Source organism: Ursus arctos, unplaced genomic scaffold (assembly GCF_023065955.2).
Source record: "Ursus arctos isolate Adak ecotype North America unplaced genomic scaffold, UrsArc2.0 scaffold_13, whole genome shotgun sequence".
In the NCBI taxonomy this organism is placed as follows: Eukaryota; Metazoa; Chordata; class Mammalia; order Carnivora; family Ursidae; genus Ursus; species Ursus arctos.
The window spans coordinates 7,265,813-7,290,149 of record NW_026622797.1 but is presented as its reverse complement, the minus strand read 5'-3'; the positions used below and the strand labels follow the sequence as shown (position 1 = coordinate 7,290,149).

The following is a 24,337-nucleotide window of genomic DNA, read 5'->3' as shown; positions in this document are numbered from 1 at the left end:
CCTTGGACCCACTCTTTGACCCCTCCTTGCCTAACCAGCCCAAGTCAGGATCTGGCACGAGGGGACACACACAGAAGTCCCGGAATAACTGTTAGCTGAATGAAGGAAGGGATGGATGAGCGAATGAAAAATCCTTTCCGATGTGTCTTCAGATTTGAAAAGCCATGTGACCGCGTACAGTTCATGAACTCCACGTGGGAATTACACGACCTTCAAGCTCTTCTCATTGATCTTGGCAGAAACCTTACACCTGACAGGATATATATTTTGCAGCTGTGGCTTTTCGCCATTAGGTGGGTGGTATTTATGTTACTAGCGGTCAGGGGAGCAGTCAAGAAGTTGGCAAACCTGTTCCAAGGGAAGCATGCGGGAGTTACTGTTCACTGCATCTCCTATCTTAGGAGCTCCCAGGCCACGGCACAGCTTTAAACTTTTGGGAGCGCAAACCAGTATTACAAACAAGAAAGCAGGAGGAGGATGGAGCTGGGCGTTGTAGGATTTCACATCCATCAACAAAGAAAGGCACAGCTTTTGCTGTGATGGCATTTATTGGGTCAGACCTGTCACAAAGAGGCCTTTGTGGAAATTGACAGCACATTCATTGCCATCGGGGCACACTGTTCTGTAAGGCAGACTTTCCCCCCTCATATTTGAGAGGAAAATTTTCCTCTCATATTTGTACCAAATAGCGCCAGCCAAAAATCCTACTTAAAGAATCCCCTTCAAAGGAGAGCCCGCGCGCAAGGTGAGGGGCTGTGCAAACAGCAGGTGCTCATAGCAGGTGCTCACAGCCCCTTTCCCCCCTCTCTTGCTAGTGTGTGGAGCGGTAGGATCCTCACTATGTGGCAAAACACTTAAAAAGTTAGACCACAGAAGAAATATATTTCACAATCATGACTTTTTAAAATTAGAACTTAAGATAGCCAAAATTCCGTCTTTTTCTCCATTCCAACAGCTGACAATTTTCCTTTCTTTTCTTCAACATTTCCTATGCTTCCTTTCAAGACTTAATGCATGCCAAGTTCTAGCATAAATATATCAGCAGTGAGTCATTGTCAAGTAAGTTCTAGGGGCACATCAAACAATGACCCCGAAGCGTCCCGGGGAAACGAGGTTACTTTCTTTCTAACTGCAGATAGATTCGAAATGAATAGCGCTCTACTTTAGGGACACAAAGTTATGGAAAATTTTCTATTTTCTTTTTTTCCTTTTGGCCTCCTTCTCTCCTCACCAGTTTGTCTGAAAGACTGAAATTTGACCCTTGAGGTTGGAGGGTGAGTTTTTTAATCCTTGCCCAACTCCCAAGACCCCTTCCACCCTGCACCCGATTTCTCCCCTCTTTGCCTTCTATCTGGCACTGTCTTTGTGACTTGTCCACATCCTGATGGAAGCCTCACTGTTCCACGTGTGGATCAGTCTCTCAGTGCATGACTGAGGGACCCGGTCCCCGCGGTCTAGTCTCGGAACAAGCTGGCCCCTAGCAGCTTGACAATCACCCACTGTGCAGGCAGAGCCTGCTTTCTTTTCCTGAAAAACACGTTCCAGAGTACATTCGATGTGTTCACTGTTCACTAAATCAGGGGAAAGTAACCGGGCAGCTTTGGGCAGGTGCACCACGACGTGCGGCAAACTCTATTGGTTTTGCAAACTATAGATTTTCTTTACTCTGTGTTTCCTTTATCCCCACGAATCCATAGTTCCTCTTGCACAACGTTCTTCAAATATTACCCTGACAGTGAAGGGCAGGGCTTTTAAAAACAAATAGTTCTATCTTATTCTATTTGTGACTAATTTCCTACAGGATGTAAAAGACACTGATAACAAGAATATCAGTATCTGTTGTTTAGGTAGCCGTGTTACCGTTAAAATAGTGGAATTAGCAACATGTTTCAGTTATTTTAAAAACCGTATTACCTTATATTTTATCTTTTAAGGCAAATGATCGATTTCTTATGGGACGTGATAAAACATTAGTGAGAACCATCACAATATGGGATAAACAAAATAGCAGCTAATAAAACTGCCCACTACTTGGAGGAAAAGAGCATTGTATTTTTCCCACTGTGAAGGGACGATACTGACCTTAGATTAAAAACTAGGGAATTGACATTTTTGACAAAATCAGCCCGTGTATTTATGAAACAGTCTTCAATCACATTTCACTAGGTCCCCGATTTTTCCAATGACACCACGTATTTGCTTTCGTGAACCCACGGGGAGTCAGAATGTTTGATTTTGATGTGTTTTCGAAAATCCAAATTAGTCAATTGACTCGCTTGATGGATTGGGTGAGTAAATAATCCTGCAACATCAGCTCTTCTCTACCCATGCGGTGCGTTTGTTTGGACGGTAAAGATGCAGGTGGAACCGTCTCTGTCTTGATGGTCCCTGTCCCCGAATGACGTGCTGCACAGCAAGGGGGTTCAGACCCAGAGCTCAGCCTCCAAGGAGGCAGGCGAAGCCACTTCCTACCTGGGTGACCTAGAGCAATGTCTTCAAGGGTCTCTCTCTTCCTGGGTCAGATGAAGTAAACTCTCCCTGAGAGCTCTGAAAGAGAAGGAAAATGAGATCATTTGTGTGAAATTGTTAGCACAGTGCCTGGCACATAAGTCCTCGATAAGTGATTACGATTATGATTAACTCTAATAAGACATTGTGTTCTTTCTTTAACCAAGGGATTCAGGGCACCTGGGTGGCTCAGTTGGTTGAACGGCTGCCTTCGGCTCAGGTCATGATCTCAGGGTCCCAAGATTGAGCCCCACGTCAGGCTCCCTGCTCAGCGGAGAGTCTGCTTCTCCCTCTCCCTCACCCTTCCTCCCTGCTTGTGCTCTCTCTCTCTTTCTGTCTCAAATAAATAAAAATCTTTAAAAAAATTTAAAAAAAATAAACAAGGGATTCACTCACAAAGGTATGTTTAGATCTTTCCATTAATAGCAATGACCAAAAGAACTATACAAATGAAGATCTCTATGCCTCCTTCCTCAGAGTGAAGCGAACACATTTCTTGTTCTGTTACATCTGTGTCTTGTAGGTTGAGAGCTGGGCCTTAGAGCTCATGCATTTTATTCTATTTGTAGCCCGCCTAAGTTAGAACGAGCCTCAAGGATAGAAGGACAAGACTTAAGATACACAGATATTTATTTTCATATTCAGGGGAAAATGTACTCACCCTTCATTCAAGATACATTTTTGCAAAGATTTTATCTATCTATCTATCATCTATCTATCATCTATCAATCTATCTTTCTATTTACTGTGTGTGGTGGGGAGAGGGAAAGCGGCAGGGAGTGAAGGAGAGAGAGAATCTCAAGCAGACTCAGTGCTGAGCACAGAGCCTGACACAGGGCTTGACACGGGGCTCGATCTCATGACCCTGAGATCATGACTTGAGCTGAAATCACGGGTCGGGTGCTCAACCGACTGAGCCCCCAGGCATCCCTCAAGATACATTTTTTTAAGTGCCTAGTAGGTGACAAGTTTGAACATACTACTGAGATATTTTTCTCTCAGAAAGGATTTCTTATATTTCTAATTGATGAATTTTCTTTTAACATTCATTTGTGTCTTGCAAATTTCCATGATTCTGGCTGGAACAGTATGCCTCATATCAGAAAGAAAATCTGTTACTGCACTAATTTGATGTCAAGTCAAAATTAAGAAATACCCAATATCTGTGAACATCTTTAAATGCTTTATACGGTGGTGAATTTTACGCCGGCATCCATTCCATTTATGTCATTGTCTTTTTTTGGCAAGGAAAGTTCTAGAATGTCTATCTTTGACCTTGGATTCTATGGATTTGTGCATCTTATGTACTGTCCTTGGGCTTCAGGCTGCAAACGGATCTCCTCTGCATCCTGAGAGCCTGCAAAGTACCCGGAGGACCGCAGGTTAAAGTTGAATTAAGGAAATAAATAAGAAGGAAAAAAATAAAAAGCTGACAGGAGATGGTGTAACGCGAGGAGGAGGAGAGGAGGAAGGGAGTGGCTGTTACAACAAGCTGTTAGGTTAGAGGAAATACAGAACATGGGTGTGGGGGCAGTTCTCCTTTTCATGGACTCCAGAGGGAGAAGAAATCAAAAGAAATGCTTAGAGTCTCTCAACACAGAAGACGAATGGGGTGAACGCGCATATGGCCCAGTAAGAAGCCTACTGGGCGTCTCTTAAGGAGGCAGCCAAGGGTGACATTGTCTGCCTGGGAATAGGGGAACAACCGAAGCATCGTCACTTAAACCTGCTTCAATTCCCAGACCAGAGAACGTCGCAAAAATCAGTGTATCAATAATGTTACTCTTAAAAATCCCTTAGAAAATGATGGCCACTTTGGAGACCAATATATTTCTCAATAAATCCAACATAATCCGTTTTTCTTCCCGGGCTGAAACAAATGACTATTTCTCAGGCTGAGGACCAGCGGCGGTAGCTGATTTGTGTTTTTTAGGGCTGCGCTGTATACACAGAATACAATGGAATCATACTCGCGAGACCAGAAATAAGACGGACCAAAGGAATGGCAGCCTCACGGCTGACGCCTCAGGCTGGCTCCAGAATGTACGCACATCTTCTGAGCGAAGGGGCCGATGAAAGTGCCCGCTCTCCTGTGTGTGTGTCTGTGTTGTCTTCATGGTTCATAGCCAAGTGTAAATAGCTGATTTTGCCTCAGTTAAAAGTACAAATGGTAAACTCCACTTTACTAATCATCTTCTGATTACACACCAAACAAATCTTTGCCGGGGAAGCATTGCTTATTCCAGCAAACTGAGGCTTTATTTCCCCATTTCACCAGGAGGGGAAGACACCGCTCTTTAAGAAGAAGTAGTGACGGGGCGCCTGGGTAGCGCAGTCGTTAAAGCGTCTGCCTTCGGCTCAGGGCGTGATCCCGGCGTACCGGGATCGAGTCCCACATCGGGCTCCTCCGCTGGGAGCCTGCTTCTTCCTCTCCCACTCCCCCTGCTGTGTTCCCTCTCTCGCTGGCTGTCTCTCTGTCACATAAATAAGTAAAATCTTAAAAAAAAAAAAAAAAAAAAAAGAAGAGGTAGTGACAAGAGGAAACTAAATTCTGGGGGTATTTGCCAAGAGTCTAAACTACGGTGTGCTTTTCAAACAGAATCTGTGATCTAGTTGGTATCGTGAACATAGTGTAGGAGGAAGTCACGCAGATCCATCTTATACTCGACACATTATCTTGTACCCAGAACATGACGTAGTATAGAAATACTTAAGTATCTGATGGCATATTTTTAAGTACACAAGCAATGGACACCATCATTTACTCCTTGCAGAAAATCTTCATAGCAGTTCAAAGCTTCCCGGGGTTGAGAAACTGAAAACTTTGGTGGGGAAAGCAGAAACCTAGATTTGATTATTTTGCTTCTGAGGAATTGGGTTTTCATTTCAAGTGAATTCAAGCATTCTTGATGGGTTCTAGAAAGGAACCGTGGCTACTCAAGTACAGTCCCTATTTATCCCTAGGCAGAGGGCAGCATGTGGAGTTCAAGATTCTCTGGAATTACCTTAATCGTGTGTTCTACCTCTCTCAGAAGCCATCTCTCCTGCGGCTCAGAGCTGTTTACAATTCACAACAGAATAACCTGGGGCTGTCTCCAAAAACGGTCATTCCAGAGCGCATCTTCTCATAGGAATTGCACTGCTGTTACCAGGTAATTTTAGCCAGACAAGAAAACAGTTTGCAGACACGCATTTAGGTAAAAACTCTTTGGTGTAGATACGTGGGGAATTTGAAAGGCAGATTTTCTAATGAAAGGACATAATCTCAGCAAACAATACTGTAGCTGAGATATGGTAGGCTAGGGGTTCTCAGTGGGGGTGACGTTGCTTCCCCGAGGACATTGGGCAATGTCCAGAGACATTTTGGGTTGTTACAACTGGGAGTGGCAGGGAGGGGACTGCTGCTGTCATCTAGTGGGTAGAGGCCAGGGATGCCACCAAACATTCTGCAATGCATAGGACAGCCCCCACAACAGAGAATTATCTAGCCTCAAATGTCAATAGGGCTGAGGTGGAGACATTTTGTAGTCGAGAAAGCAAAATAAGTTTCACTTCATGGGATGCATGAGCCAACAGGGAGTTTGCACAGACATTGAAACATCTTTGATTTGTGAGTTGGCACGTGGCTTTGGCAGTGGGGTCCGGCCACTTTCTCCTGAATCTAGGGTGCAAGTAAGAAAGGGGGACTGTCCCTGAGATTTTTCCGGGACAAATCTGCAGTGGCGGTGGGGGGCCGGTGGAGCGTTCCTTGCTGCTGGCTTAGACAGGACCACCCTCGTGGCCCCAGTCCCTTGAACAGATCCTTGCTGGAGGTAAGGGAGCACTAAGGCGTGAGCTCTTCTCCCTGTAAACGTGTGGTTCCAGAATGTTTCCATCAGGGCGCGCCGTGCATTGCATTTTTTTTTTTTTTTCTGAGACCATAGAACAGACTTCCTTTCACAACTGCCTTGAAGATTTACGAAATCTCGTATTTTCTTAACATAATGAAGATGTGGCGGGTATCACTGTCCTTATTTTATAGATGGAAGAGCTCAGGCACAGAGCGGGTATCCTGCCTAAGCTAAGACCGGCAAACGTCAGGTGACTACTGCCGCGCGGACCACCATCAGTTTCACATAAGCACTTCTTGTGGGTGGACATTGCGCTAAATTATTTGTATACATGTTCTCATGGTATCCTTCCATGCTCCCCCAGGTGGATACCACCCAGCGCTGGTCCGGCTTCACAGCTGGTGCAGGGCAACCCTGGGCTAGGAGCCAGGCCCGCGACTTTCCAGTACCGCCACCCCGCCTCCGAACCCAAACGCAGAGTTCTTACCCTGCTAACTAGGAAGGTTCCATTAAACATACATGGAAGAGCTTTTTAATTTGAATGGGATTACACGCTTAGATCATGGAAAGTGTATAATCCCCATTCATGTTTTTTCAAAATCTACTTTCTCATTTATCTTTGCTAAATGGTGTAGATATATAGCCGTCATGTCAGGGCACTAAACCCAATTCATGCATCCACAGCCTCACTCATGAAACATGAAGCACCTACTGTATACCAGGGATAGTTCTAGGCTCTGAGTGAAGAGGGGGTGGTAATCAAGGTTATTAAGGTTCAGTACCTCTTCTTCATGTGGTCACTACCTTGTGCGGGAGGCGAAGAGCCATGTTACCAGACTGAATGTGGTGTGGTTCAGGAGAGAAGTGTGAAGTGTTGCGACATTTCAGAGACAGGGGAGAACCCAAGCCTGGTTGAGCTGAAGGGGCAAGTTGGTCTGGAGCCTATTGTGTGTGGGAGCATTAGAAGGGGGTGGACCTGGAAAGGGGGCTTCAATGGATCTTCTAGAACCTGGATATTTTATGGAGGAGTTTGGTTCATATTCAGTAACGGATGAGGTGCTGTCTTGGCCTCCTCACCTTTCTGGGTTTTGTCAGTGGTATCTATACCTGAACCTCAGGGGCCATCTTTCTTGCTTATGTCTATTTGGTCACCAAGTTCTGCCATTTTTTTTTTTCCAAATGGGTTCCACATAGGATGACCTGGGGTAAATTACTCATCTCTGTGAAATCATTTCTTTTCATTTGTAAAATGGAAGTCCTATGTATGCATTGTTGAGAAGGTTAAATGGGAACACAGACAGAGGACCAGGACATGGTGGTGTGGAGATGTGTGCTTTGGCCTCTGTGGTCCCCTCTTTACTTCCTCTCCATCCTCTTCCCCCCCCTTCTTCAGCCACTTAATGTCCCACGACAACCTGGGTGACCTCCTGGTTTGTTCCTTCTCTACGAATCCAAACATTTCTGCCACTACTCTGGTATGAGCCCACTCTTTCATCCTGGGAAAGAGATTGAGATTGTTGAGCTAGCAATAATTTCTTCCCTGATTACTTATGAACTCATTGTTTTCCAACTCATTAAAAGTGGTTCAAAAGACTTACTTCACTGATGTGAACATCCTGAATCAAGAGTTAAGTTGGGGAAGACCTTTTGCCATGTGCATCCATCCGGGCTTTGTAAGTGTGTAGGCAGGATAGTGACATTGCCTTATTAAAGTAGAAACTCCAGCCACCTGGTTGAACGAGAGAACATTGGCAAGTGTGTGTAGACCACGTTTTCTTTCTCAAACCCAGTTAATTAAAGTCAAGGTATATTTATTGAATCCCTAATGGGTAAAGACATGCTCTTCTGACTTCAACCATTGGGTGTCCCCAGTTTTAACCCTGAATTCCAACTTACTGCAGGAAAGAGCATCCGGAGGTTGTGATTTCTATTTCTTTTGAATGTGTATTATTGGAGTTAATTGTTAAGAAATTATTTTAAACAGAATTGTTTACTGCAAAAATGAAAACTGTTCCAATTTATAGCAGAAGTCCAGACTCACTTGATATTTCTGATATTTGATGAAAGCAAAAGACCACATCCGAATAGTTATCCATGAGACCAGAAACATATATAAAATGCAACTGACCGATTTGCTAATTGTTCTTCCTCATCTGACCATCTATTTAGTGGTCGCTACCTATCACAGATACCCTACAGAACTGAGCTAGAACCTGGGTCCGAAGCCCCATTCCATGCTTTCCTTCCTCTTTCCTGGTGAGGAATACAGTGTGGGGGAGGCTCCTGGCAGGAGCTCTGCTCGAAGGCACAGGCCCCGTTCTCAGGCTTTCCGTAGGATTTCTCACTGGGGACCTGTCTCTCCCAGTCAGTGTGGCCTCTGAGCCTCCCGCGGAGTGTCCTCTGAGCAGGTGCAGCCTCGGGCACGGACTCTGCCTGCGTCTGCCCCCACTTGGGAAGCAGGATTGGCCTCATTCCCAAGACACACGGCTTTTCTTAGAAGGAGGCAAGATCACAGGAGCCGTCCAATTGGAGGCCCCTTGCAGCCTTCTTGCTTGAGGCTAGTCCTCATTCTGCAATCAGATCGTCTCTCTTCTAGAACATTCAGTCACAATTCTGTCCTTTCAGCTTCTCTCTATGCCCTGGCTCCTGCCCTGCAGTCGTGATTCTATCTTAAAACAAATGCCTTACCTCGACCCTTTATCTCCCCCCTATCACCAAGGGCCCATCAGGTCCTTCAAAAGACCAAGGGCATATTTGTTCTCTCTACTTCTCCATCTTCCACTTCTTTTTTTTTTTTTTTTTGGTAGCAGCTTTGAGATTTAATCCACGTATCAAGCAGTTCACCCATTACATTGTATAATTCAACAACTTTACGTGAATCCATGCAGTTGTGCCTTTATCACCAAAACCAACTTTAGGATATTTCCATCACCCCTCAAAGAAAGTCTGTACCCATTGGCAGTGGCTCCCCATTCCCTCTACCCCCAGCCCTTGGCAACCACCACTCTTCTTCCCGTCTCTATAGAATTGCCTCTTCGGGGCAGCTCGTGTAAAAGGAATCCTACAATATGTGGGCTTTCGTGTCTGGCTTCTTTCACTCTGATTGTTTCTAAGGTTCATCCACGTTGTAACACCTACCAACACTTCGTTCCTTTTTATGGACAAATAATCTTCCGGTCTATGAATACATCACATTACTTATCTATTTATCAGTTGATGGACATTGGATTGTTTCTACCTTTTTGCTCTTATGCATAAAGCTTCCCTAAACATTCCTGTACAAGATTTTGTCTGGATATATGTTTTTATTACTCTGCGGTGGGTTTGGTCACCTTTCCCTGTGGTATGTGGCCGAATAGGAAAGGAGGAAAAAACCGAACAAAAGCATGGTCTGTCAGCCAAAGAGGGAGAAGAGGTGATGGGCCAAGCAGATCACGGTCGCTATGATGAGTCTTACTGTAATGAGGGTTGAATTTAATGAGCACACCTTCAGGTTCCACCAATGAGTCATTTTCTTTACCAAGCTTAGAAACATCCTTCAATTTCTAGCTTTTTAAGCATCTGTTTTTCGATAAGAATAAATGTTTACTTTTACCAAATGTCATTTTGCCATCAAATGAGATTATTTTGTTTGCCTATATTGTGAAATGCTTACAACTTACTTGGTTGTAGTGGGCAGTTCTTTTAATATACTGTTGAAAATGTCTTTACAGTTCTTTATTTAAAATGCTCAGATTTGGGGTGCCTGGGTGGCTCAGTCAGTTAAGTGTCTGCCTTCAGCTCAGGTCATGATCCCAGGGCCCTGGGATCGAGTCCCATGCCGGGATCTCTGTTCAGCAGGGAGCCTGCTTCTCCCTCTCCCTCTGCCTGCCACTCCCCCTGCTTGTGCTCTGTCTCTCTCTCTGTCAAATGAATAAATAAAATGTTTTTAAGAATTTAAAAATAAAATGCTCATATTTCAGTTGTAATATCTAGGTAGGGATTCAGTTTTCTGGACCATAGGCAAACAACATAGCTTATGCACATATAGTAGGATGTAGCAAGAGAAGCTACTAATAAGAATAGTAAATGAGTATTAATGCAGAGATGTTTTAAGATAGCTGGGAAAAAAATATTCAACAGTTGAAGGAGATTTTGTGGCCTGAAAGTCTACAGAGAATTGCCCCATCGAAGAGGGCTCCCCCAGGAAGCCCCCAGGTGGCTGGTCTGCATGGCGACCCTCCCCACCTCCATCTGGGACAGACGCCCTGGCAACAGTTAACTCACTACACAGACCGATTTGGACACCTTCAGGCCAACAGATGGACTTTCAGCTTTAATAGAGCACACTGAACATCCTGGAGCACCGTCAGGTTTTCTACCTTAAGACTCTCCCCATGTGGGCACCATAGCACGGCCGTTCTGTCCATATAAACCCCATGAAGAACCCCCAACACAGTTCACAAGTAAGGCTGGTCTATAGATTTCTGTTGGCCTTCTCTCTTTTAAGTAATAGTGTTTTTTCTCTGAAAATGATGCCTTTTTGTCATAAAAAATTCAAGTACTACAGAAAAGAACAAGGAAGAAAAAAAATCATCCCAAATCTCACCACTCCAATAAGCCAGCATTGCTTCTGGTGTCATTCCAGCCACCAAACTCTGCCAGGCGTAGAGATGGAAGGGTCAACGGACAGTGGATAGAAGCACAAGCGAGTGTGACGTCATTTTATAACAAGGGAAGCATATTAGATATGCTCTCTTGTCCTGTGAATATTAATTTTCAGATCATGTGAAGTTACTAGAAGGAAAAGAAAATGAAGTGAAAAAATGGGCAGATAAACTTATATAAATATTTCTTCAGACGCCACATTAGTTCCCAAAGTTGCCTCTAACATTAAGAAATTGCAAGAATCACTGAGGGGTCAAGACTATATTCTTTTTGCCACATTTTCCCCATGTTGGATAATCTGGATTGACTCTGCTCTGAAAAACCAAGTGAGAAGCGCTCTTTTGTTTTCTGACCTCCCCTCCCCAGGCTCCTAATCTTTTTCCTTATGTGTCAGAAACGTAATTCCCCTGGGGAGTTGGGTGTTTGCTTTTTCACAATTCTTCTTTTGAATTGACCCCCTGGGAATCAACACTCACCGCTTGGCCTTGAGCCATGGCTTCTCCTTTGTTACCCAATTACACGTTCGCTTCTGATCAGATTACTGATTTGGAAGGAGAAAGTTCAGGCTAAAATACCCAGTCACAAACAGCCAGAGATGCACCTCTCATCTTGGGCACGAAGGTTGACATAGCGTAGATTACCTTTGGTCATTTCTTTACCAATCTAAGGTGTCACGTAAAATTATTATTTTGAAGCATCTCTGATCAAAAACGACTTATTTGTAGCACAAAGGTTACAATAAAACACACTCCAGGACGGATGTGGCCCCCCTCCTGTGTTCTCCTCACCAGCCCCACAGCCATCCGGGAGAAGCCCAGGTCCACCCTCTCTGTCTGACTCATTTGTCCCATCCAGCCGATGACCAAATGCTATACTTCTTAAAAATTTTTAGTCTTTTTATTTTGGAGTAATTTTAGATTTACAGAAAAGTTGCAAAGATGTAGACAGCATTCCTCTGTATTTATACAACTTCTCCTAATTTTAGCATCTTGCCTAAATCACAGCACGATTTATTTAAGCTAAGAAATGAACGTTGGTACAATGCTATTAACTGAGCTCCAGACTTTTTTGGATTTGTTCAGTTTTCTGCTCATGTCCTATTTCTGCTCCTGGATCGAATAGGCATTGATTTTGAGTCCTAAATTCATATCGGATGCCTCCTCTTCGTGGCCACTGCCATGCCTTGGTTCTGGCCCCAAGCTCGTCTCATCCCACTCTGGAGAAAGCCTTCAAATGCTCTCTTTTTGCCAGTCCCATACCCAATGGAATGCATTTTCTAAAATACCGACTGGATAAAGTCCTTTCCTTTCTTAAACTCCCTCAATGGTGTCCCATCGTCCACGAGTGGAGTAGGAACTTCCTAGTGGGTTCATATGGATCAGTTTCACCCCTGCTTCCCTGGCCGCGTCTCCCTCCATCGCTCGGGCTCCGAGACCCACGCAGAAGGTGACTGCGATCTGACGCTGCTGGGGCCCAGCCTCCTCTCCCCGCTGGTGGCCACCTGCCTGCGCGCTCCCGTTCTTTTTCAGTCTGAGCCTGGGAAGCGTCCTTTCATCCTTTTCCCCGCCGGACCCTGACCTGGCACAACTTCTGTGAGAGCGTCAATCCTACTGCTATGTTGTTACGTATCTGTGTCCTCTGCTAGTTTGTCGGAAGTTTGAGCAGAGCAATCTTGTCATTATTTTTGTGACCCTGACACCCAAAGTATTCAGATAACACAATTTTGAAAAAAAATTAATGTTTTCTTTTAATGTGTCTTCATATTTGAATCTGTAAAGAAGTTTTTCAGTTACTGTGAGAGGGACCCACTGCCTGTATTTCAGTTTTTAATGGAACACAAGCATACATTTCTGTTCGTATGCTAAGTGGCCGTCGCTCTGCAGAAGCAAAGCTGAGTGGCTGCAACAGGGATTTATGGCCCGAAAACCTAAAATACAGTTGACACTGGAACCATGTGGGGGGTGGGGGCTCTAACCTCACACCCCACACAATCACAGATCTGCATATAACTTTTGACCTCCCAAATCTTGATGACTAACAGTCTACTTAAAAAAAAAAGGATTTAATTTATTTATTTGAGAGAAAGAGCGGGAGCATGAGCGGGAGGGGCAGAGGGAGAGAGAGAACCTCGAGCAGACTCGGCATTGAGCACGGAGCCTGATGCAGGGCTTCAACTCATGACCCTGAGATCATGACCTGAACCAAAATCAACAGTTGGACACTTAACTGACTGAGCTGCCCAGGCACTCCAACTAATAGCCTACTTTTGACAGAAAGCCTTACTGATAATGGAAACGGGATTAACACATATTTTGTATGTTAATGTATCGGATACTGCAGTCTTACCATCAAGTTCCCTACAGGAAAACACGGTCAAGAAAATCATAAGGAAGGGGCACCTGGGCGGCCCAGTCGTTAAGCGTCTGCCTTCGGCTCAGGGCGTGATCCCAGCGTTCTGGGATCGAGCCCCGCATCAGGGTCCTCCGCTGGGAGCCTGCTTCTTCCTCTCCCACTCCCCCTGCTTGTGTTCCCTCTCTCGCTGGCTGTCTCTATCTCTGTCAAATAAATAAATAAATAAAATCTTTAAAAAAAAAAAAGAAAATCATAAGGAAGAGAAATACGTTTATAGTACCATACTGTTTTACGGGAAAAAAATCTGCGTTTCAGTGAACCCGTGCAGTTCACACTCATGTTGTTCAAGGGTCAACTACATTCACCATCTGACCTTTTACGGAGACAGTTTCCTGACCTGATGTTTGACGTTCCCGCGTCTAACGCTCTTGAGCTCTCGTCTCCCCACTGTAATGATGCTGTCACCCGAGCACCTGTGCAGACCAGCCTGGCCCCCTTGCACGGTCATGGCCAACTCTGTGCTTGCCATTTCCACAAGAGCTTCTTTCCCATCAGTGCCACAATCAGGGGCAGGAATAAATAAACACGGGCAAGCAGTTCAAATAAACATTTTGCTGTAGTTAAGGAGCAGATCTGAGGATCATGAGACCCTGTCTCTGACCCTTGAACTCTTGCCCGGGTGACCTCCGTGACTCTGCCGGGGACACGGGCTTCTCCCACAGGGTTGAATGAGAAGGCACAGACCCGTGGCTCCAACACGATCGGGGGATGCCGCTGATACTTGATTGCTGACCGTTACCGACTGCTGGGCACAGTTCTAGGTGTTTCTCGATGTGAGGAGAATCGGGGTAAGAATGGCCTATGTTCAAAGTTCCTTGATCACAGATGATACTGCGATCAGCGAATATTTTTCTGATCCCTCCGAAGGATAGCTTCATGGAAAACCATCAGAAACTGACAAATGGCTCTGTATTGAAATTTCTTGTTGAAAGTACGTGGCACTAGGACCTGTTTGTTCAGATGACTTCTGACGGAGTCTCAGTCATAAAACAATAAATAAAAACAGGTTGGGAGACTCTGTCCTAAATCAGCGAGGACACTCGCTTCATGAAAATTGTCGGGGCGACCAAGACAAAATGAACCAGAAAACCTAGTGACAGAAAATCTTCACCTGGACTATGAAACGGGAAAGGCAAGAGAAGAAAAAACAAATTGTGACGTCACCGCAGGGAAACAGGCCGAGAGTTCCGCTGGGATACGGCACCGAATGCGTGTGAGGGCATGAAATCCGATGTCTCTGTGACAGTGGCCTGCGAATGAAGCCAGCTGCTGGGGACAGAGAGAGTTCAGAATTCAGGGATTCTCGAATGCCGCTCCATGGTCCCTCGTGAGTATCAAGGGCTTGCTGTGGTTTCCGTAGGCCCTATTTTTAGTGGGATAAGCTCCTTTGGGAGGCATCAGTATCCAAGATGTTGGCCTCTTGGTTGGTTTGGCTCGCGGATGGACCAGGGCACCCTTTGCAGAGGCAGGCCGCCCAGAAGGAGCAGCGGCTGAGGGGGGCTGACGGGCGTGGGAGGCCTTAGCGCCTGGTGCTGCCCCCGCCTGCCCTCAGCGTGAGGCCTCTGCCCAGCACTGACTCGGTGTGCAAACTTATTAAAATAGATTGAAATGACTTTATTCAATTTATTCGATTTACTTCACAGAAGAGAGAAGTAGGTTTATATTTCCTACCACTTATGGACGAAACAAGGTCATCACCCCTTGCGTGACATTGATTTGATCTTTGCTCATGTCTTTCTCACACACTCTGTTAGCTGCCGCTGAATCATTCTAGCTTCCTGAAATCGATCGAGTTTGCATTGGGAAAGATGCTTTTGGAGGGAGAAATCAGAAACATAAAACCATTTTTCTTTTATATTAATGAGGCAGAAGTGGCCACTTAAGTTGGCATGTTAACCTTTTACTTCCTTGCTTCTTAGAGAAAAGAGTCTTTCCAGGAGCCAGGAACCCTCCCCTCCCACCCCCACCCCCCAGCAGGTGCACAGAAGCAGGAGGAGGACGTGCTGCATTCACGCTGGGCTGCATACCTTCCCAGACTCAACTCCTCTCCCAGCTCACCTCTCCCAAATCTGTCTGGTAGAAAAAGAAGCAGTAGGAAGTCTCTAATCTACTGTTTTGTTATTTTAGTAAAGGTTCCGGTAACTCAAGAGCAGAATTATTTAAAAAAAATTTTTAAAAAGATTTTATTTGAGGGAGAAAGAGAGAAGGAGCGTGAGGTGGGAGAGGGGCAGAGGGAGAAGCAGGCTCCGCTGTGGGATCAGGTCGTGATCTCAGGGTTGTGAGATCAAGTCCCGCAAATGGCTCTGTGCTGGGCGTGGAGCCTGCTTAAGAGTCTCTTTTTCCGGGGCGCCTGGGTGGCACAGTGGTTGGGCGTCTGCCTTTGGCTCAGGGCGTGATCCTGGTGTTGTGGGATCGAGCCCCATATCAGGCTTTTCCACTGGGAGCCTGCTTCTTCCTCTCCCACTCCCCCTGCTTGTGTTCCCTCTCTTGTTGGCTGTCTCTCTCTGTCAAATAAATAAATAAAATCTTTAAAAAAAAAAAAAAGAGTCTCTTTTTCTCTCTGCCCCTCCCCACTGCTCCCTTCAAAAAAAAAAAAGATATGTATGCAAATAAGTTTAAATAAATATAAATAAATATAAGACATATATATTTGGTTCCTGGCACACAGCTCCCAAAAGTCTCAGAATCTGCAGTGATGAGTGTCTTTTGTATGCTAACGAGGTGTCTGTGGTTGGGGGGCCTCAGCTAGCTTCAGGACGCTTGCCAGAAAAACCAAGGCATGATTAGAGGGCTGGCACGTTCAGCCCCAATCCCTTACCATCTCCAGAAGGCTGGAGATGGAGTTAATTACTAATGGCCAATGATATTATCAATCATGCCTACTTAATGAAACCTTCATAGAAACCCCTACACGACGGGTTTCAGAGAGCTTTCCAGTTGTTGTTGGGAAGGTGGTGTCCCCATAGGGGCCACGGAAACTCTGTGCACACACCTGGTCCCATCCCAACCCTGCCCTATGCATCTCTCCATTCAGCGATCCTTGAGTTTGGATTCTCTATCACAGCCCATAGTAGTAAGTAAAATGCTTTCCTGAGTTTTATGAGTCATTCTAGTGAGGTACTGAGCCTGAGGAGGGGGGTCATGGGGACCGCAGATTCCCAGCCAGTCAGTGGGAAGTACGGTTGGTAACCGGGGACTTGGCCATGTCTGACGTGGGGTGGTCTGGTGAAACTGAGCTCTTACCTGTGGGGTCTGACACTTACTCTGGGAAGTTAGTGTCAGAATCAAATTGCTTTGTAGGACACCCCGTTGCTGTGTGGAGAGGTGGAGAATTTCCTGGTATTGGGAAAAACACCATACAACTCTGATGTGGGAAGTCGTGTGATTCTGGGAACATTCAGGAAGGACCTCCAGTGAAGGCCAGGATGAGGAGAGAAGGGTTTCTGGAGGAGCCGGTTAAATGGAGATCTGAGGCTGGCCAGCCGAAGTGGGGAGGAGACAGTATGAAGAAAGAGGGTGTAAGGATTCTTGTAAAGATCAGGACATGAGCTCCTCATTGTAAATACACATTTAAATTGATGTTCTAGGTTTTGTACTTTGTTCTCTTATGAGTTGGACTCGTGTGAGTCTGTCTTCTGGGGTCCAGTTACATTTTGATGCTGACAAAGTTGATTCTCTCAGTCTACACATCGGATGATGAGATCAAGGAACACTGTGGGCCCACCCAGGCAGCACCACACATCTGTGTGCCACATGTCTTCCTGGACAATACTACTCACCTTCTTTTTTTTTTTTTTTTGCATGATTATCCAAACTGCAGAGCAAACTTAAATATTTGTGGTCGGACAGTTTATTCAGAGTGGATAACCGGAAGATGGGTTCAGTGTTGTTTTGAGATAGGGTTTTCTTTTTAAAACCTGACATCGACACTCTCCATGGTACCAGAAATGGCCTAGCAAGGATGGTGGGGGGGCACATACCACCGCCCAACCAATGATGCTGGCTTTTCCCCACATTGCTGTTTCTTTTCAAATAAGCATTTCAAATCTGTGCTTATTCATTTCCATTCACAATATCAAGTCTCTAATTTACACCCTGGAGATGAGTGTCAATACTAGGGCCATCATTTCTAGAAACTTTGTGTTTCTTTAGAGCCTTTCCTGGCATGTTTGGCACCAGTGTGCCCTCAGGGTGTGCGGCTTGCCTAACACATGCATAGGAGCTCTCCAAGAATGTTCCATTCCAGATTGCTCAAAACAAGCTCATTGTCACTCACTCCAGCCACTGCAACAATTCTTAAGAAACGCAGAGTCAACACACCCACGACAAGAGCCATGCAAAGTCACAGAGAATCCTTGTGGTTTTTCCTGACTCAAACTTCTGTTTTAAACATTTACTAGAAAAGTTTGCTGACAGAGCAGCAAAGTCACCCGTTAGATTTTAAATTGGCGGTTTGCTTTTTAGATAAAAACGGCCGCTGCCCCGCCAGGCGATCCCTTCAGGCCCCGAGGGAGGCCCCTGGAGCGAGGTGCCCTGGTTCGCTCTCCCAACACGTCCAGCGTTTACCGAAAACCTATCTTCAGAGATGGACTCAAAAGCTCTTTTGATGCTTTTATTGATAATTTGAGTACGACCTTAGACATAGTTGTCCAATATTCCTTTACACGTTTCAGAGAAAAATAAAGATTCTCCTGCAAAGATTTTATTTCTATTCTTCTGATATATTCACATTCGGTTACACATTTCATGTTCAAACACGTTCATTTATAGTGGTTTGTGATTCCCATTCCTTTACAGAGGCTGTTTTTTTCCTTTAACTTGTTTCAGTGTTCTATTCTGGAAAAAAGAAAAAAAAAAAAAAAAAAGACCAGCACCAGGAAAGGAGCAGAGCCCTAGAAACTTCTACTGTGCCTGAACCCATGAGAGCAAGAGCAAACCCTGTTCGGGCTTCGCACACCCAACACAACAGGCAAATTTGGAAGGAAGCAGTCATGACAGCATCACTAACCTGAGAGCTATAATGGACATAAAATGCGGGGTGCTCCACGTGACACAGGGAGCCGCTCATTTGTCCCCCTGGGTCAGTGTAAGAAGCTACTTGCCGCGATTGTCAGCAACGTGCCCTCCCCGACACCAGCCCCTGGCGCACGTGGGCTCATGCCTGGCGACCTTCCTTTTTTCACGCTCACAGAACTTGGCTCTCTGTTCCCTTGCTATGATCTCTAAGGCTTCGTGACATGAGTCTGGCAGCTCTGGGGTCACGCTGGGGAGGTTGGATTTTCTGACAGAGCGAAGCCACACGAGGTTGATTAATGCCGCTGTGGCCCCACACCCCATCTTGTCCCAGGACCAGCCTCTGAGGGAAAAGGGAGGTCCGGCAGAACTGTCCCTGGGAGGATGGTTAGGGACAGAAGGACAGATGGCCTTGGGAAATATTCTGAGGTCATTCCCTCTCTCCCCCAGCAAGGATTTCTGGCGCTATGTCTACAGAGAGAAGCCCTGAGAAGACAGGCGATGAGAACCAAAGACGGAGGTTAGACTTTTTCATCTGATTTCTGTGCTACGGAAAATGAGGGCTGTGCATTGGGGGCAAACACATCTCTTTTTGATGTGCTGTGAATGCCTCAAAAAAAAAATGATGAAAACTTGCTGGACACTCCATTTTGATCCATGTCAACATGAGGGGATCTTCTGGTGTGACTCTACTGTCACAGAGAAGAGCTCTCCTTGGAGAAACCCATTCGGGGGGCTGAGCCCCTGGGGCGTGCAGCTGGGGGGCCGAGTAGGTTCAGAAAGAGCAGAAACCTTTCTGGTACACAATCAGTCTTGGTTTCATTTTGTTAGCCCTGGAAATCTCCTTCTTTACAGATTTCTGCCTTAACACCCTGCACTCCTGTTAACACTGAGAATCATTATAAAACCATTTCTAAAAATGTCTGCTCTATAGGACCTTACCCATTAGAGTTACAGTGAAGCCAAATGTACTGGTGTATTCCCCAAGCCACAAAATGAATGTTTAAAATCAAATTACAGACTTTGTAATATTTTCAGAAAAACAATTTCTTTCTAAGCTCTCCAATAATTCAATGGAAAGTACATGAAGTTTTGATTTCTTTCCTATAAGGTCCACACTCAACATTCAAGTTAACTTCCACAATTTCTCACTAGTTGACAAGCTGGTTTACGCATCGTTAGTACCCCATCAGCGGCATCTATAAAGGTAGAATTCTTTGGGATAAACAGAGTTTTGACTATGGCCTGTGGTTCTTTGGGAATAGATACTCTCTGAAAATTTAAGTAAGAGCATTGCTCTTAAAGCCCAGGATATAGTTCTCAGAACCCCCTGTCGGCCGTCTTACAGAGAACACTGACAGTGGTCCTTTCAACCTATTTCCTTACCAATGGTTTCTTCCCAATCTTTGCTGAAGGTACAATGTAGGAAATTAAACCTGAGAAATCTCTCTCTTCGTTCTTAAATCCAGGCTGACTTGAACTCCCCCCCCCCCAAGAATGCTGATCCATAGGAGAGGTGGAATGCACCTCCCTCTGTGCTCTGGGCTCTGCATGTTGCTGAGGCCTGAGAGTACGTCTTGCTGTTTCTCGAGGGCACGAAGAAAGGGATCCCAGGAGCTTCTCCTGTAACTTTGCTTTTGTGGTTTTGGAAGGAACTGGAGGGGTGCGTGCGTGTCTGTGTGCGTGCGTGCAAGAGAGAGAGTGAGGGAGAGAGGGAGGGAGAGAGTTTGGAGAGAGAGCAGAGAAAGGCGGAACCCTTTGTACATTTCCAGGTTGGGCGGTGGGGGGCGCCGGCTCGCGGGGCTGCAGCTACACGTCGAACCAGTGGTCCCCCATGCAGGCGCGGTTCCACTCACAGCTGCAGGCCCAGCACCACTCCAGCTGGCACTGGGGCTGTGGGCACTTCATGTGCATGCATCCTCCTGCGGGCACACAAAGGACACGGGCAAACACCTGGAGACACTGCTTCCCGCACCCACACACGGTCCAGAACTGACTTTCTAAGGGGTTGTCACAAGCCATCCAAGGGCATTCTGAAGTTAAGACATTCATTCATTAAGAGAGGAGTGAGGGTGAGGCACACCACTCCCATCTAGGACAAATGTTATTTGTAAATCCGCGGGTATTTACTTCTCCTGAAATGGGATTTAGAGACAAATGCTTTGCGTTTCACAGATGGGGTCAATTCCTTATTGAAATGTATATTGTCTAATGTTTAAAATAGATGTTAATATACTTAATTATTTAACATATAACATATAATATTACTTGGCTTGGCAAAATTCATGAAACAGGAGTTGGGAAAGCAGTATTAAAGTATTTAACAGATGAATGCCTGGGTGGCTCAGTCAGTTAAGCGTCTGCCTTCAGCTCAGGTCATGATCCCAGGGTCCTGGGATTGAGCCCCACATTGGCTCCCTGCTCAACGGGGAGTCTGTTTCTCCCTCTGTTCCTCCCCCTTCTTATGTGCTCTCTCTCTGTCAAATAAATGAAATATTAAAAAAAAAACTATTTAATGGAGAATACATTCCTTAATGTTATCAAGATGAGTGGATGAGGGAAACTAGGCACTCTACGTGGATTACTTCATTACTCCTCAAAAGCACCTAGGAAGTAGGAGTGTTACTCCCTTGCAGAATTTTCTCAAGGTCAAGTACTTCTAAATGGCAAAGCCTGAGATTTCACCAGGGTCTGTCGTTCTTTCCCAGAACAGGGCCTTTGCAGCGGGAGACGAACGGTCCCTTATCCTAGGACTCACTTTGGATTCCTTCCCTTTCCACATGTGTGAAATTCATTTCTTATTTGCTCCTGGGGTTCAGACAGCGAGGCTGCAGTGGCATGCAGAGGGAGTTACCTGTACGCGGTTATATGCAGAGAAGAGTTTCTGACTGAATTTCCTAGATAATTCAGGAAAATGCAGTTCTTTGCTTGAATCTGACATAACATTGGATGTGCTTTATTATTCAATTTTACCAATTATCTTGTTAAGTCATTTTTTCTTGCCAAATTTTCCAGGTAATTGCTTCTGTACTGCCTCATTTTTATTATTAGAAATATGGCGTGAGAACTTTCACTGATTTAAAATATTTATGAATATGTACCTAAAGGAATTTGTTGTAGGATAATTTAAGGGCATTTAAAATCCCCTACTTTGCTACTTCTTTTTGGTTTGTTTTAAACGTCATTTAAAAATTATAAATATGCAGAAAATAAAGGGAAAACTCACCTATGATACTTTCCCCTTAATATTTCCCACTTAGGATTACACAATTGCAGGACTGTATAATTTTTAATACATATTTAATGACTAAATGCTTATGATGTAAATAATGTTTTCCTACGATACTACAATCTTCAAAAATACTAACATTACAAATAACATTTTATTATAGAAACTAGAATCACAATGGCTCCATAGAATAAGAAGGAAGGAAACAGGAAGAGAGAATATTCATGTTATTAACTTTCTTTCCCCCCGGAGCTTAAGAGATGCAAGGCAATATGCTAGCTCCCACAGTATGGAGAAGCACCAGGGACTCTTGATTCTAGAAGCTTTGCCAACATAAAAGTGACGGCGAGCGTGCAACTGCTGACAACTTCACCGGACTTTGTGGGCACTGAAGCCAAGAAAACATGGCTTCCCTCCTAGAGAATTCGGTCCACTGGCTGATGCGGCTATGCCCATCGCCATGGCGGGGCCAGCGACTCTTCCATTCGATTTAATGAGGGAGTAGAAGTTCTTGAACGACCTGAAGGGACATTGAACTGGCAACAGGCACTTGCTGATCAGAGAATGGACGTGGAAACTCAGCTGTTCGAGGTGGAAGGGAAGGACGACGCTTCCCAGGCTGAAGAAGGCAGGAGGAAGCCGAGAGGCTTAGCCTGTGTTTAAAGCAGGCACGAGCCTCACGTTCATTGCAGCTTTGCTGCAGGAAGAACTCCTTTCCAGGATTCAGGTGACTATGACACAGGCCGTGGATTTACTGTGAGAATGAGATCATGAAACCAGCTTTTCTTGCCCACTGAGCTCACATTTATCTCTGCAGTATGCTGTAAAACAGTTTAGACGAACAGTAGCTTATTATTAACAAGCTTGAAGTTTCAGCTTTTCTGGTCATGAGTTAAAAATCTATCAGTGAAAAATGAGGGCTTTCCATTTATAGTAAATCCCAATATTTCAAAGAAATCGGGGATCCGGTGGTGCCTGGGTGGCTCAGTCATTAGTGTCTGCCTTTGGCTCAGGTCCCGATCCTGGGGTCCTGGGATCCCACCCCACATTGGGCTCCCTGTTCAGTGGGGAGCCTGCTTCTCCCTCTGCCTCTGCCTTCTGCTCCCCCTGCTTGTGCTCTCTCTCTCTAATAAATAAAATCTTAAAAAAATATCTGTTTACATGCTATCCCCTTGACTAGCTACTTTTTAAATCAAGGAGTATTTGTCGGGTGCTCTTCTGGGCCCAGGGGAGAGACAGGCAAGGTTCCTGCTCTTCGCTAACAGCAAAATGGTCTCTTACTATATAATGTGCGTTCTCGAAATATGTGAACTGGAGCACTGGCCCGTGTTCATCAGCACCGCGTGCCCTCCCTCGTGAAGGCTCTGCATCTTCTCTGACTCCCAGTTGCCCACACGGCACTGCTCGAGCAGTGAGGACTGCAAGAGTTCCTGCCCTGGCTCCACTGACGTCCTCTCTTCCTACGTGATGCCAGCCCCCCTTCCAGGCGCATTCCAGCGCGCAGAGGAACGCGAGGACTCATGGCACACATTTGTTTATTTATTTATTTCCAGGAGACCATCGTCTCCGAGCCAGGGACTTGGCCTGAGCTGAGCCCATTCCTGCTGCTCTGAGCTGTGTCGCGCTCTCTTGTTTGCATTCATGAAGACTTTCTGAGGGACACAGCTGCGGAGACAGGCCCAGAGGCCCATCCTGAGACTGCCGGGTTCCACTCCCCAGTGAGCCAGCGGTTCGCGGCCTACCACCCACGTGCAGCTAAGGCGCCCTGAGGAGGACGTGGGAAAAGCTGTACCTCGTGCTTCGTTTTATTTCTCATCTGCCACTACCTCACACGTGCATGGGTGTCTCGCACTCAGAACGGGCTCTGGGCACCGGGCTGTGACGGCTTTACGCTGGTTGGCACATCCCGGCTGGGTGGCGGCAGGTGCCCCACTGGTTGGTGCGAGGTATCAGAATCACCGTGAATGGGGCAGCCCGAAGCCGAACAGACCAGCGCTGCCGGGCAGGGAGGATGCACGCTGGCCGCCCGCAGGCCACACGGCCCCCGTGCCGTCATCCCAGCCCTGGAAGCTCAAGGCGAGAAGAGAAACTGCAGCCACAAGCACGGGCACACCGTTGTGGGGCTGAGTGGGCCTCCCTCTGTGTCCCTCAGTGGACTCATTACAGGGGCTACTTGTCCATTAGGACAGGAGTGGGAAGGGCAGTCTTCCATCTGCAAGCTCCCTCATGTGTCCCCATAGCCACGGTGGCCTCCAGCATTTACTGAGTGTCTCGGGGGTGAGGTGCCAGCTCTTCTTGGGAGATGACATCATGGGTTTGTGGTGTCCTTAGGGAGAGGTTCAAATACAGATCCTGCGTTTCTAAGCCTGTTAACCCCCACAAAGCGGGGCCTGCACGTGGGCTCCCAAAAGTCTGACTGCAGTTAATGTCAGTTAATCCAGAGGCATCTCCAAATGGTCACTTCACATTCTTAAAATTTAGAGAGTAGTTGGTAAAAGGCTAAAGGAATAGGTTTATTGAGAAACATTTGCATGTAAAGGATATTTTAATGAAGGAGGCAAGTGTCATAATAATATAAGGCACTAAATCTTTAGAGAAACCAAAGCCCAAAGTGCATGCTGGTGTTCAAAGGTATGTAAATCGGGGTGATAGGGAGGAAAAAAAGAACTTCACGGCCAAAAATTTGGGAACCAGGTAA

General features: G+C 45.8%; 1 protein-coding gene and 1 long non-coding RNA gene across 5 annotated transcripts in view; both read right to left on the bottom strand.

Annotated features, from left to right (window-relative positions):
* Window positions 1-528: 528 nt before the first annotated feature.
* On the bottom strand, window positions 529-15,295 carry LOC113259631 (uncharacterized). Its single transcript, XR_006410181.3, has 3 exons — window positions 10,927-15,295; window positions 7,937-8,067; window positions 529-2,547 (listed from the first exon to the last, which is right to left on the bottom strand). It is a non-coding gene; the product is annotated as an uncharacterized LOC113259631 (long non-coding RNA).
* Window positions 15,296-17,998: 2,703 nt separating this feature from the next.
* Window positions 17,999-24,337, bottom strand: part of PRKN (parkin RBR E3 ubiquitin protein ligase) — a 1,246,455-nt gene continuing 1,240,116 nt past the window's right edge. For 2 of the 4 annotated variants that reach the window (XM_026504660.4, XM_026504659.4), the window contains exon 12: window positions 17,999-20,332. In XM_026504660.4, the coding sequence (XP_026360445.3) occupies window positions 20,220-20,332 (113 nt within the window). In that variant the 3' untranslated portion in view covers window positions 17,999-20,219. Of the gene's footprint in view, window positions 22,461-24,337 lie in introns of all 4 variants that reach the window. The other 2 variants (XM_057311210.1, XM_057311211.1) reach the window with 1 other exon arrangement.